This window comes from Anguilla anguilla, chromosome 12 (assembly GCF_013347855.1).
Source record: "Anguilla anguilla isolate fAngAng1 chromosome 12, fAngAng1.pri, whole genome shotgun sequence".
NCBI classification, from domain to species: Eukaryota; Metazoa; Chordata; class Actinopteri; order Anguilliformes; family Anguillidae; genus Anguilla; species Anguilla anguilla.
The window spans coordinates 16,256,320-16,269,745 of record NC_049212.1 but is presented as its reverse complement, the minus strand read 5'-3'; the positions used below and the strand labels follow the sequence as shown (position 1 = coordinate 16,269,745).

The 13,426-nt window shown below is 43.1% G+C and overlaps 2 protein-coding genes across 2 annotated transcripts; one reads left to right on the top strand and one right to left on the bottom strand.

Moving 5' to 3' along the window:
* The first annotated feature begins 279 nt into the window (after window positions 1-279).
* LOC118210214 (S-arrestin-like) lies at window positions 280-6,477 on the top strand. The gene is made up of 16 exons (XM_035386217.1): window positions 280-471; window positions 772-849; window positions 1,521-1,581; window positions 1,735-1,779; window positions 2,041-2,240; window positions 2,712-2,771; window positions 3,015-3,082; window positions 3,180-3,315; window positions 3,424-3,508; window positions 3,597-3,669; window positions 4,274-4,411; window positions 4,689-4,766; window positions 4,989-5,003; window positions 5,310-5,362; window positions 5,662-5,671; window positions 6,085-6,477. The coding sequence occupies exons 2-16, from the start codon at window positions 802-804 to the stop codon at window positions 6,191-6,193; spliced, it is 1,179 nt and encodes a 392-aa protein (XP_035242108.1). The 5' UTR covers window positions 280-471; window positions 772-801; the 3' UTR covers window positions 6,194-6,477.
* A 240-nt stretch (window positions 6,478-6,717) lies between these two features.
* Window positions 6,718-12,207, bottom strand: LOC118210212 (inner ear-specific collagen). Its single transcript, XM_035386214.1, has 5 exons — window positions 12,086-12,207; window positions 9,293-9,566; window positions 8,708-8,788; window positions 8,435-8,515; window positions 6,718-8,345 (listed from the first exon to the last, which is right to left on the bottom strand). Exons 2-5 carry the CDS (start codon window positions 9,513-9,515, stop codon window positions 7,450-7,452), a joined length of 1,281 nt encoding a protein of 426 aa, XP_035242105.1. The 5' UTR covers window positions 9,516-9,566; window positions 12,086-12,207; the 3' UTR covers window positions 6,718-7,449.
* Window positions 12,208-13,426: the final 1,219 nt, after the last annotated feature.

Sequence of the window (13,426 nt, the reverse complement as noted above, 5' to 3'; positions counted from 1 at the left end):
AGGTAATCTCCTAATGGCTGTGTGCTGACCACAGCGCTTAGACTGCTGACACAACAAGGGATTACAGCCACTGGCCACCTGAGATAACAGCACCCACATCCTCCCCATGGTAACCAATACTGGCCAACGCTGCTCCCCCTAATGCACCGCATGCCTATAGCCATGCCCACTCCCTCCCCCTCCCGATATCCATGCCCCATGGTTTGAGTGACGGGTGAGTTTGCTGGTGTCCTCACCTGTGTGTGTGACCCGCACCACTGGGCCGAGGGATTACAGCCTCGTGCCTGGGCTGGTCCGTAATCGCGCTGACGGAGTGGAATCGGCCCAATCCCGTCCATCTTTAGCCACAGGCGGGGAAGCGTGGGAGTTGTTTTGGGCTGGCCTGATCACGAGGGGTACAAATACTCTCGGGGGACTGGCCTCCGCACCTCTGTCGGATCCAGACAAGCTCAGTCCCATCAGCCACATCAGGTCAGTCCATGTCCACTGCCTACCTTGGTATTGGGGTGTAACAGTGGGGGGTGTTTCAGGGTGCTTTAGCTGCAGGGTTTGTTAGGTGGTAAGAGGGGGGTGTTTAGTACTCCACAATAATTGGTTCCCTGCCGTTTTGGAAAGGGAATGATGGTGACCATTGATGTCACTGCTCCTTCGAGAAGGTGTATGTTCAGCAGAGTGGAGCCACTTTAAACCTCGAGCCAGTACGGACTATTTGGGGTGGACGTTGAGTGCGTGAAGCCTGTGCCCAGGGTGATGCCACTTCTTGTGCTTCAGGTTTAACGGAGTTACAGCAAAGCAATCACCATGAGCCCCAAACACGTGGTCTTCAAGAAGATCTCTCGTGACAAGTCGGTGAGTAGAGTGCTCGTCTCGTCAATGTAGAACAGTGGTTCCCTTACTTCATTGCATCATAGGGTCCTTTATACAGAACATGCCTTAACATGGCACATGCACTTCACAACAGCAGTGTCATACTTAACTTACCACTGGAACTTCATACAAACCATATCTTAACGTGGTAACTTAGTCCATACCTGTCCAAGTTTGTTTAGTAGAATCGAAGGCCTTTTTTTTTTTTTTTAACAACCTGCTCAGTGGTATTCTAGGTAGTATTGTGCAATGACAGGGAATTTTCTGTGATATCCATGTATGTGTGCATAAGTTACCACAGCAACTCAACAGATATGTATATGGTTAATTGTATATATCTTTATGATGTTTTAAAATATTTTGGAGGATATGTTTTCTTCAATGGTTGCTGGGCAACAAAAAACAGCTTCCAGTTGCCAGTCAGAAGCCATGATTAAACATAAAGATGCTGTCCTGTAGGCAGTCCTGATCCTGGGGTGCCTGACATGTTTCTGTATTTTTCCAAGGAAAAATACGTTTTACATATAGTTGGATCACTGCCCCTGTTTTGTCATTATGTCGATAAAATTATGCATTTAAAGCCACAGGCAGCCTTGTCGCTCTGTTTGGTGGAGTGGGGCTCGCAGGGCACTGATGTGTTTCTCTTGGATCAGGTGGGGATCTACATGGGGAAGAGGGATTTTGTGGATCATGTGGACTTTGTGGACCCAGTGGGTGAGTCCACCAGAATCATCAAATTAGACAGAAATCCTCTTATCTCAATAATGGCAAACTGAACAATGAGGTGTGTGCGCATGTGTGTGCATGTTTGTGCATGTGGAATTTTCTCTAGCTGTTCTAATCTACACTCTTCCCTTTGCTCACAAGATGGCGTTGTGCTGGTGGATCCCGAACAGCTGAAAGGGAAAAAAGGTATTATCTTTAATCGTCTGTGCCCTTGAGCAAGGTGTTTACGTGAAATCCTCGAAGGTGTTTACGTGAAATCCTCGCATGTAAAAATGGATTATATGTAAAAAATGTACCTGTATAATTCACTTCGGACATGGGTGTCTGCGAAGCAAAAAATTAGACAGCAGTCAATATTTGAGGTCCACTTTGCAAGTACCAATATTTCCCGTTCATGCAACTGCTGACACATTTTCATTGACAATAAAAACCTCTGTTGCCCCCTAGTGTTTGTCATGCTGTCCTGCACATTTCGGTATGGGCGAGACGACATGGATGTATTGGGTGTAGCATTCCGCAGAGACCTCTACTTGTCGACTCGTCAGGTGTACCCTCCTCTGCAGGATAAAGAAAGGAGCATGCACACCAAGATGCAGGAGAAACTGCTGAACAAGCTGGGGATCAATGCATACCCCTTTTTCTTTGAGGTTAGGGGACCATCATAGGCTCAATGCAAATATCACAAACTGAGACAGCTTTTCTCATCCGGACAACCTTTGGTTTGCACAAAAACTGTAATGGGTGCATTTGAGCAAAGCTACTGTGTTTAATAGCCTTTAAGCAGGTGTGCTGTGCCTGTACTGGCCTCAAAGTGGGTGGGGTGTGTAGCAGGTTATTACACTAATGTGGGTGGAGTGTGGTGAGTTAATGCACTAAAGTGGGTGGGGTGTCTGTTGTAGGTTATTACATTAAAGTGGGTGGGGTGAGTAGAGGGTTATTACACTAATGTGGGTGGAGTGTGGTGGGTTAATACACTAAAGTGGGTGGGGTGTGCAGAGAGTTATTACATTAAAGTGGGTGGGGTGTGTAGAGGGTTATTACATTAAAGTGGGTGGGGTGGGTGTGTAGAGGGTTATTAGTGTGAATCGTGTGTAAACTCTGCTCTGTGCCCGTTTCAGTTCCCAGATAACCTGCCATGCTCCGTGGGACTGCAGCCTCTACCATCAGACGTTGGAAAGGTAAGAGTGCTCACCTCATTATCCTCACTGTTCATTGGCTATTTATCTCCCTCTCATTACCCCCTGCTTTCTCTTTCCCCCTCCCCCCTACCATCCCTGTATCTCTAAAATATAGCCCTAGGTGCCTCTTTCCTCTCTGTCTCTTTCAGCTCCTCCATTGTCTTTCTCTGTCTTTGTTCATTTGTGCGTGCTGTTTTTGAATATGGATCATGTAGTGAATGCTGTCCCCTGTTCTGCTGGCAGCATTGTGCTGTGGAGTTTGAAGTGAAGGCATTTTGTGCCGAGAGCCAGGATGAGAAGATCCATAAGAGGTGAGTCTAGCTGCTGCACTCTCTTAGGCTGAATGCAGTCTCTGTGTCTGAGACTAGAGGAGATAAGTTTCGTCTCTCCCCCCCCCTCCCCAAACAGGAGCTCTGTCCGTCTGGCAATCCGCAAAATGCAGTATGCTCCTGAGCAAGATGGACCTGCCCCCTCCAATGAGACCACGCGTGAGTTTGTCCTATCTGAAAAACCCTTACAAATGGAGGTCAGCCTGGAAAAGCAGGTGAGCTGTCAGTCACCAGGAAGAAAGGACAAACCGCTCCAAAACTTTATTTGTTTCTGGTAGTAGGACAGTAGGAAGGTTATTCACATTCTTCCATTTCCTCTGCAGACTTATTACCATGGAGAGCCAATCAACGTCCATGTGAACATCACAAACAGCTCCAGCAAAACTGTGAAAGGCATTACTGTTTCAGGTGAGGGCATGCAGCTCAAAGTAAACTGATCTGCCTCCTCAGGCGTAGAGAAAACTGACCTCTTTTCATGCCTCATTTTTCTTCTCAGTGGAGCAAATGGCCACTGTGGTGCTGTATTCCAATGATAAGTACGTGAAACCTGTGGCGATGGAGGAAACCTCGTGAGTATCTACATTTCACATGAATGCCCTGTACTTTTTACTGTATGAATCAACCTTTTATATTTTATTCTTTCCGGTTTGATATTAATAACAATTTGGATTTGCAAAGTAGAAAAATTGAAAAAATGTCATTAAATGATTCAGAATTGAGCATGCATACCTGTGTGTCGATATGAAGGGAAATTCAAGGATGCGTATCTTACAGTATGTATTGTTTTGCATGGTTGTTTCAGAGGCATTTGTGCTGATTGCTTGCTTAGAATGAGCATTTTTTTAATACTAAATTGATGCAGACAGAATTTCCTCAAAGTATTTTGTTCAACAGGCATTTGTGTATTTACGCAGAAATGTACAAGATTGATCTCTAAGATTTATTTATTTGGTACTACTTAATCATTGAGGTTTAACTTAATGGTGATCTTGTTTGCATGTCATTTATCATTATTTGATTGTTTAATTTTAAGTGGTAGAAGTAGCACAAACACTGAATGGCCTCCATGTTTGCTTTCCATCTACTGTGTGAAGTGTATTTTCATGCACGCCAGTAAATATGCAGCTGTAGAGCTTTTTGAGGTGGACTAACATGAGTTCTCTGTTGTTCCAGAGATTCCGTGGCCCCTGGCACCAGCCTGAGGAAGGTTTACACCCTCCTTCCCCTGCTGGCCAACAACCGTGAAAGGCGGGGTATAGTCCTCGATGGGAAGCTGAAGCATGAGGACACCAACCTGGCCTCCTCTAGCTTGTGAGTCTGGGTGTGATATACCAATGCTCAGAGCAGTGCATGCTGGGTGATTTCTATCCCAGCATCACTGGCTTTAAGTGGATAGGTATGGGGCACGATAATAATTATCTATCATATTTCATTTTCGAGGTGAGTTCTTGGTACTCTTTAGCATACAGTTTGGGGGCTACAAATCATCTGTAACATACCATCTTTGACTAGACAAAAGGAGTTTATGCTGAATGCAGCAATAGGTTTTAGGCACAGTCATGATGCCAACACTCTCTATATGCTGCAGGGTGAAGGAAGGTGTACTGAAAGAGGTGCTTGGGATCCTGGTGTCCTATCGAGTCGTGGTGAAGCTCACTGTTGGCGGGTCAGTGTGTGTGTGTGTGTGTGTGTGTGTTTACTGTATGTGTGTGTGAATTTGTGTGCATGTGTGCGTGTGTGTGTGAGTGACAGACTGACAGAGAGATGGAGAAAGAGAGTATGTGTGTATCTGTTTTCTGTATGTTTATGATTATTTTAGTACTGGTGAAGATATTCTGATTTAGAATCTGACCTCCAATTTAATCCTCACATCATTTTTATTTTACAGGATGATGGGATCCAGGTAAGACTTGTTCTGTCACTTTCGGTTTTGTATTCAATTTCAACCCTGTCAGAGCTGTGCCATAAATCCAGCTGTTATTCTCACAGAGGCACAGTCAGTCTCAATATTTTGAGGCCAATGAGTCTGTCAGACACTCTGTCTCATAAAAATTAGATTCAGTTAGATTCTGTGTTAGAAAGTTTCACAGTCTTCCTCTCTATTCCTGTCCAGACATATAGACCGACCGTCTATTGGTCACAGTGTATTTGTCAGTGTTTCAGTTTAAGTCTGTCAGTGTCTGTGATCTCCTGTTTGTCTCTGTTTCAGTGAGGTTGGTGTTGAGGTGCCATTCCAGCTGATGCATCCCAAACCTGATGCAGGTAAGGTTCACCCAGTGCATTTGTTACATAACATCATACAGAATGGGGAAAAAAATGCATAAACCAAGGATAAATTCTTATCTACATAGACATACCTTTTTAAATATAAAAATGTAAGGTGTACCTAATAAAGTGGTCTATGAATATAAAAATAATTATTATCTGAGAATCCTTATTAACTGACAGCCACTCTTATCTGTAGAAAAGTATTGCCATTTTTTTATTAGCATTGTTTGGTGTAATACTGTTTGTATGTTTAGTCACATTTTGTTTTTCTGCCTTCGTTTTGCATACTGCAGTAAAAGAAAGGTAAGCCGCTTAATCCTTTACTTATTTTGAGATGAGGTCAGTCTGCTGCTCTTACTCAGCGTACGATTAGTCCCATCTGTCTATGTTACTCTGTGTGAGATCACTGATGAATTTGCTTTCATATTTGTAGAAGTATAATGGTCCACATGTAATAGAGGATGAATTCTTTGAAGGTACACGACAGTAAACCTGATGGTTCTCACTGATCTTATTTATATTTGGTATGACTCATTGTCTCCTTTATCACATTTTCTTCTCATCTCATGTTAAACTATGAGATATCAGAACATAAATTAAACGATTAAATGAATCTTTGAGAAAAACGGAACCCTCTTGCGTCTAGATTGACGTTAGCCCCTGGTTGTGTGCGTCCCTGTCTGTCTGTCTGTCCGTTCTCCGGCTCAACGTGACAGTGAGATGGAGGCGGAACTCGTGTTTGAGGAGTTCAAGCGTTCCTACCTGAAAGGGATGATCGCGGACGATGACGAGGAGGACAACGTTTCGCCGGCGGAGGTGTCGTGATGGCGCAGAGGCGCGCGCGAGGGGGCGGCCGTGTCACCCCACAGCGCCCCCTCAGGGTCACTGCTGTCACTACAGCAGGTCCGCAGGGGCCTGAGACATGGCCGTATAGATGGATAGGGGAATGTAGAGAAGGCTAATGGCAGCGACAGAGGGAGAGCTAGCTCTGTGTCCTGGAAGCCCGATTGGCCTCCACTCCACTGTTTTCCCGCTTCACTGACCTTTGTTCCGAGATTTTTTTCACGTTTAGACTATTAGAGTTCCCCGTAAATGCAAATAGAGAAAGAACACTGTAGGCTCTGCTCTGTGATGTTATAAATATGTTGTTATTAATAAACTGCTATAACATAATGACTTTGTGTTAATGAATAGTGTGTGGGGGTGTCAGGGACTGTTAAGGTGCCTGTCTCAGTATGTAGCCACATCAGGAAATCTCCGGTTTTGGTTTTAACTTTTTATTTGAATTGTCTTTTTATTGGGAACGTACAACAAAATACAATAGATAAAAATAAACCCACAAATCCCTGTGTAGTGCATTAGGCACAGGTCTTATGCGGTAGTGTAAATATGGTCCTATGTCAAAGGAAAGAAGCTCTGAGTTCAACCTTTTAAAGACGTCACTTTCCTCATTTCACCTCTTAGTCCCACCCTATCACTTTCACATAACCATCTGCTTGAAGACCCATACCTCCTCAGACTAACACCAACATCTGGCACATTTAGCAGTAACCTGCAACCCAGGTACACCCATTTAACCCTTTAAGGTGTAAGATCACAAACATGTGACTAGAATGTTTAGTTAAGAATGCTGATGTAACATTCACTACTGGTGAAATGAAAGCAATCTAGAAAGAGTTCTGACATGAAATTTTAAAGAAAAAAAAAAAACATTCCAACAACCTATTCTTCAATGGGTTAAAGACGGCTTGTGATAGAATCGATGATATCCAGATACCAGTGACCCTGTTAGATTGGCATTTTCTGATGAAAACCAGGCAGAAATCTATTCTGGAATGTCTGCTGAGGAAGGAAATGTAGATATCACTTTCGCAACAAGAGAAGGAAACAATGAATGCTGCAGGCCATGTGCATTCACTCTCACTCTATTTCCCTGTGTCATTGGGTCATACAGAAATTTAATTACAGAGGTGATTGAGTGATTTAGAACAGAAACCACAACATCGAGGGGGCACGGGAGGGGAGGAGCCCATGGAACACAGGAGTCTGGAAGGAAATTAGACCCGTTGAGGCATGGTTGGCTAGGGTGTGGGTGGGCCATCCCAACTGTACACTCCTGTAACGGGTTCTGGTGGGAAGCCTCGGAACATTGGCATGTCACAGGTGTCAGGGTGGAGCAGGAAGCCACTGAAGGTGCTGCTGCTCTCGGAGCTGGTGTACATGCCGTTGCTCTGGGTGTCCCTCACCTGCAGCCATACCTGATCGCCGCGGTTCAGATGCAACACCACCAGCTGTGAGGCGGTTCCCAGGTTAGTGGTCTCAGTGGTCTTCACTATAGGTACAAAGTTATGGAACAGCCCAACCTTGAGCACCTTGTTGGAAGCAACTAGGTGGTAGCTGAAAACATATGTACCATTGACAGGGGCTGTGTAGATTCCGGCAGGGTCAAAGTGTCCTAGAACGTTGTAGTAGATGCGTGTAAAGGGCACTGGGAGGTCGGGGGCAGGGTAACTAGTGGTCAGCGCTGCAGAGAAGGCTGATTGGATGGCAGGTGAACAAGGCCCTGGCATTCCCATCATACCTTTCAGTCCCATGTCCCCCTTCTCTCCAGTTTCACCTTTCTCACCCTGAAGGCCTGTATCCCCCTTGCCCCCCTTAGGACCTGGGGGTCCCTGTGTTCCATTTATACCATCAGCTCCATCCTGGCAGTTACACGCCCCCTCCACTCCCTGCTCCCCTTTCTGACCGCCTGCCCCTGGCTTGCCTACAGGACCTATTTCACCTGTGTCACCCTTCTGGCCTTTAGCCCCCAGAGCTCCGGCTAACCCTGGCAATCCTCTTGGTCCTGCGACTCCAGGTAGTCCTGGCGGACCTGCCGGACCCTGGATGGACTCGCACGGTTCTTGGCACTGCCCTGGCTCCCCCTGAGGCCCCTGCTCCCCAGAAGGTCCCTCCAGACCCGGGTCCCCCTTGTCCCCTGCAAACGAAATGCAGCAGAGGTGAGCGGGTGATCGCAGCACGAATGCTTTATGAGTGCAGCATGACCTTTCTCTGGCTTTGACTCACCCTTATAGCCACGCCCTCCCTTTGGCCCAGTGAATCCCATGGGCCCAAGCCCTCCCTTCTCTCCTTCATCTCCTTTCTGTCCTGAAAGGGAGAAAGGGCGATGGGAAGGACACATTCACGCACAGAATTTTAGAGACTTTAACTACATTTTCTTTGTATTTTGTGTTATAAAATAGGGTAAAGTTCTATGTCATATTGAGACGGTGTTTGTTTAGTCACTGGGTGATTGGGTTGTGTGAGTACGGATGCAGAGCAGTGGAGATGTGCTCTTACCCTTGAGGCCTGGTCGACCCCTGAATCCTGGCGGTCCATGGAACCCGGTGAAGCCCCTTCTCCCTGGGCTGCCTGGACTCCCTGGTAAAAGAGAGAGGGAGAGAGAAGGAGTAATGGCAGAATTCTCTCCAAGTAATGTAAAACAAACCAAATCTAGATCCATGTCTACTGACAGTCACTGAACACTGCATGAAAAGGACTGTTAAAAATGTATTTCAACCAAAACACGTTTTCAAGGCATACAAATCACTTTCTAAGTCATTCATTAAAACTTGCAAAAAAATCTTGGCCTGCCATTGCCATGATTGGTATCAAAATGAGGCCAAGTTACAACAAACAATATTGGCTATCTTAGCTCACACAAATTAAACAAGCTCTACTCCAAAGCAATGTTACCCAGTGTTTCCTTTATTAGTTCAAGTAACTTGGCCCTTTTTATCTTACCATCTGAATTGTAATAATTCAAAGTTTATGTGTCACATCAAAATGTGGAAAAAAAACACAGGAATTGCAGTACTTCTACAATGCATCTTCATCGCAAAATGGCCACAAAATGTAAGCCACAGGGGAAGGAGGAATATGTACCTGGAAGGCCCCGGTCCCCCTGCTCGCCCTTGGGTCCGACTGTGCCCTTGCAGTGAGAGCAGATGCAGTACCAGGGCACACTTTCGATGGGAGCTGGTTCCGGACCCCCAAGCAACATATCGCAGAATGACATGTCAGGTTCCATCGAGGGGGGCGGATCCAGCGTCAGGTCATAAGAGCGCACCTTTCGAGTCTGGTTTTCTCGTGCTTCAGACATTGCCATACTTTGAAAGACGGAAACCCAGAGCAACAGCCCAAATGGGGTCCATGTCACCTGGAGACAGAATGGGGGGAAAGAGAGACAGAGAGAATCTCTCACTTTAGGCCAGAGTTGGAAAGTCCAGAGGTCAGAAAGTAAAAGTCTGTCCTGCCATGTGTTTCTTCCACCCAGGAACTCAGCCAGCTGATTTCACATAATTACTTCTACCTCCTGGCAGAAGAATTGTGCTAATTAGCAAATACAGGTGACTGGAACTAAATACTGGGGAGGACTTTTACTTTCTGAACCTGAACGTTCCACCTCTGCTTTAGGTACAATGTATAGTGAATGATATTCGTACTCATGTACAAGCACTATGTATTTAGTTATACTCTGTAATCAAAATAATAATTATCTAAATAATTATCATTTTCAAGGGACAAAAGAAAAGAAACACTATAGTTATATGAAGCATGCATTACACCAAAAACTAGTGTCAAACTATTCCCCTATGACCCGGCAATTCATTTTTGTCTTCTATAGGTGTTATCTCAAGAACCATATGCTCAACTATGCTGAAACCTACTCTACAAGGGACATTCAACAAAAATGTAATAAACAATATTTATGAAAATATTTTCACTGCACTGTTTGTCATCCAAGGCACGTATTATGTGAAAACACTAAAATATTTATTCTGCCAGGTCTCAGGAGGATATTGAATATTAATAAAAATTAAATATATTATTCTCAAAATATACTGAATATAAAGGGTAAAAGCTGGGAGTCTGAATTAAATTATTTCAACCATGGTCTCTTCGAGCACATTGGGTCTATTCCAGTGTGCTTAGCTGGAGTTTAATCCTCAGGTTTAAAGCTTTATACCACAGATCTGCATTATAATTGGAACAGCTATCCAAAGCAATATATACTGTTAGCTGTTCCAGTTTAATACAGTTCTGTGATCAAGACATTTTAACCTGATGTTTAAACTCCAGCTGAGGAGACCGCAAGTGACCAATTATGTTTCAGACTCACAATAACGTAACAATAAATCTGCTATTTTAAATATATAACATGATAGATGCATTCATACTGAATGTCCTTCAGGTAATAATGGTTAAGAGGAAATGTTGAAATATAGCCATATGAAGTAAATAAGTAGTAATTCCAATTTATATCATTATTAATAAGCCAGTTTAGGAGAGGAAAAAAAAACGCTTCACACTGTGTGCGGGGATTCCAGACTTCTAATTTATACCCATAATTTGCAGTTAGTGGTGTGAATAATGAATCTCTGATCTGTACGTTCACCTGAGTTATGTTAATTGAAATGTCATTGTTAGATTGTTTGTAAAGTTCTTCGAATATAATGATAAGATTCTGTACAATACAATTTTTAAAATCATTTTGTTGTAATTTTTTAAATCAAAAATCAGTTAAACATAAATGTAAAAAGGCATTTTTTAAGTATATTCATTGAATGCACTAGAGAGAAGGTCATTGTTCTTTTAACTTAATGATCAGTTAGACCGTTCTATAAGTGTTTTATTATTATTATTATTATTATTATTATTATTATTATTATTATAGAACCAACATTTAGCACACAGATACTTTCAATGAACACCAATATTAAAAAATATACATACATGCATTCCCTTGACCCATATACAGAGGTCTGCTAAGCCACCTGGAGACACCGTGTCCCTGACATTTGGCCATCCTTCACCACTCTGTGCCAGATAGTGGCCATCACACTTACCGGTCCTGCAGAGCTTTGCATCATCTTCATCAAAATGAGATGGAGTGAACACCAGTTACCAGGAAATGTTTAATTTATACACCTCATCTACAGTGTGACTCCGCCCCCTCTGCTATTCTCACAAAGACATACTGAAGAGGAATAAAAGCCTTTTGTGTAATGTCAGGAAACATGGACTATGTCTTTCCCATACGTGTGTATAATGACCTCACCAATACCTCCAACAAAAACCATAATAGATTGAAGAGGGAAAAAACTCTCATGTTTGGGTCCATGGTATTACAGAAGCAACTATGACACCTCTGCTACACTCCCATACTCCCAAACTGACACCTGACCATATTCAATGGAGTCAGGTGGTTTATTTCTATGTTCTTTGCAAAGAATGGCCATATGGCCTGGTTATGGTCACTTTTCTCAAGGGGGGTGGGGGTGGGGGATGGAGGTCACAAATTGTGGATTTCTTCTCTATTTCAAAAGAGCTGTTTTGAACCCAATGCATCTTGGACATGTCTGAAATTTTCAAAAAAGGAGAGAGAAGTGAATGTTTTTCCTCTGTGTGCCACTATTAATTCCCCAGCCTAACATATGTACTGTTTGTTTAAATGATTATTAGATCCTGGAAGTTTTGTTTTTTTTCAGGGAAAAGGGTGGTAACTGAGAAACATCTTCAGTGTTCCCATCCATCTAGCAGCTGGGCTGAAACCAGCACCAGGACTGGCATGGAAGTTGGGTTTTATCCCAGCATACTCTGTGTGCAGGGAAGACATTTTGCAAACAAACAAGCCCCTATAGAGGGATCCCTTAACCTGTTGTGCCTTCCACGTACTGAGGAGAATAAGGACAGATGCTGCACCCCGGATGATGCCCTGTGGGGTTGGGGAGGTGGGGGCTCTGGGGAGGGAGATCTGGGACCAGAGTCACCCCAGGCTATGGAACCAGAGATCACTTCATTCACATAGTCTCCATAATATATCAAACACAAACTGGAAACCTGAGACCCTGAAACAAGGTCCGGCAACAAAGAGATAATGTAACCTTAATGCCTACACCCAATGCCTGCCCTCATTTCCAGAAGATAAGACACAACCTCAACCCATTTAAAGACTGTTCTTACTCATCCTTGTCCCATATAATTCTTTGTATTTTGTCAATCAGAATATTACTAATTCCACATGCCATACATGCAAGCTTGAGGTCTTCACTATTTAATGCTTTGTAAGGAAGATGTTTGACCATTCCTTCATAGATCTATGACAACAACACAGGCCACATGGTTTGTCCTTTCAATTACATTTTGAAGGGCAATTTCAAATAAGGGATACATTTCAACCCAACAGGCAAAACAGTCCCAATTATAAATTGTTACTATGAGTAAATATTGTACTTTAGGAGTAGCATTGAAAGACGTAGTAGTGATAGCAGAAGTACAGGAATTGTCAAGTTTGTCCAAAACATTTGTTTAAAAAAAAAACTGCACAGTACTAGTTTCAGTAGGCTATTGTTGTAGCCTACCTGTTCGTGTACATATTTTATATTTTGATCATATTACTCTATATTTCATTCAATTGTTTTATTTATGTTTATTTTGCAGCTGTGTAAAACATCATACAATTATTTAAATGTATTCGCATCGAAATCACCATAAACATGAACAAGTTCCATAGGTGGAAAGTCTAGGGGTCAGAAAGTAAAAGTCCTGCCATGAGTTTCTTCTACCCATGAACTGAGCCCAATGATTTTACAAATGAGTTCTAGCTCCTAAATGAAGAATTGTGCTGATAAGCAAATCCAGGCGATTAGAACAAAATAATGGGCCGGAATTTTACTTTCTGAATCTGGATTTTCGAACTCTGTATTCAGCCACAAAAGTCAAACCCAGGACCTGCTTTGTTATCAACATACGCATCGATCTAAAGATATGTCTACACAGGTAGTACAATGTTAAAATGTATAACTTCATAGAAAATCAAATTGTTGAGACTGACGAAAAATAAAGACGATTTGTAATTTCTTAAATTTGCACAAATTAAATTATACAGTAGTTTATCATCCACTGATATGTTGCTAAATTTCCGATTTCATTCACCTCGTGACCTTCCTGTGTGTCCCTGAATGTGCATGAATGATCTACAACTGTTTCAGCGATGCTCAGTATAGCGGTATTGAG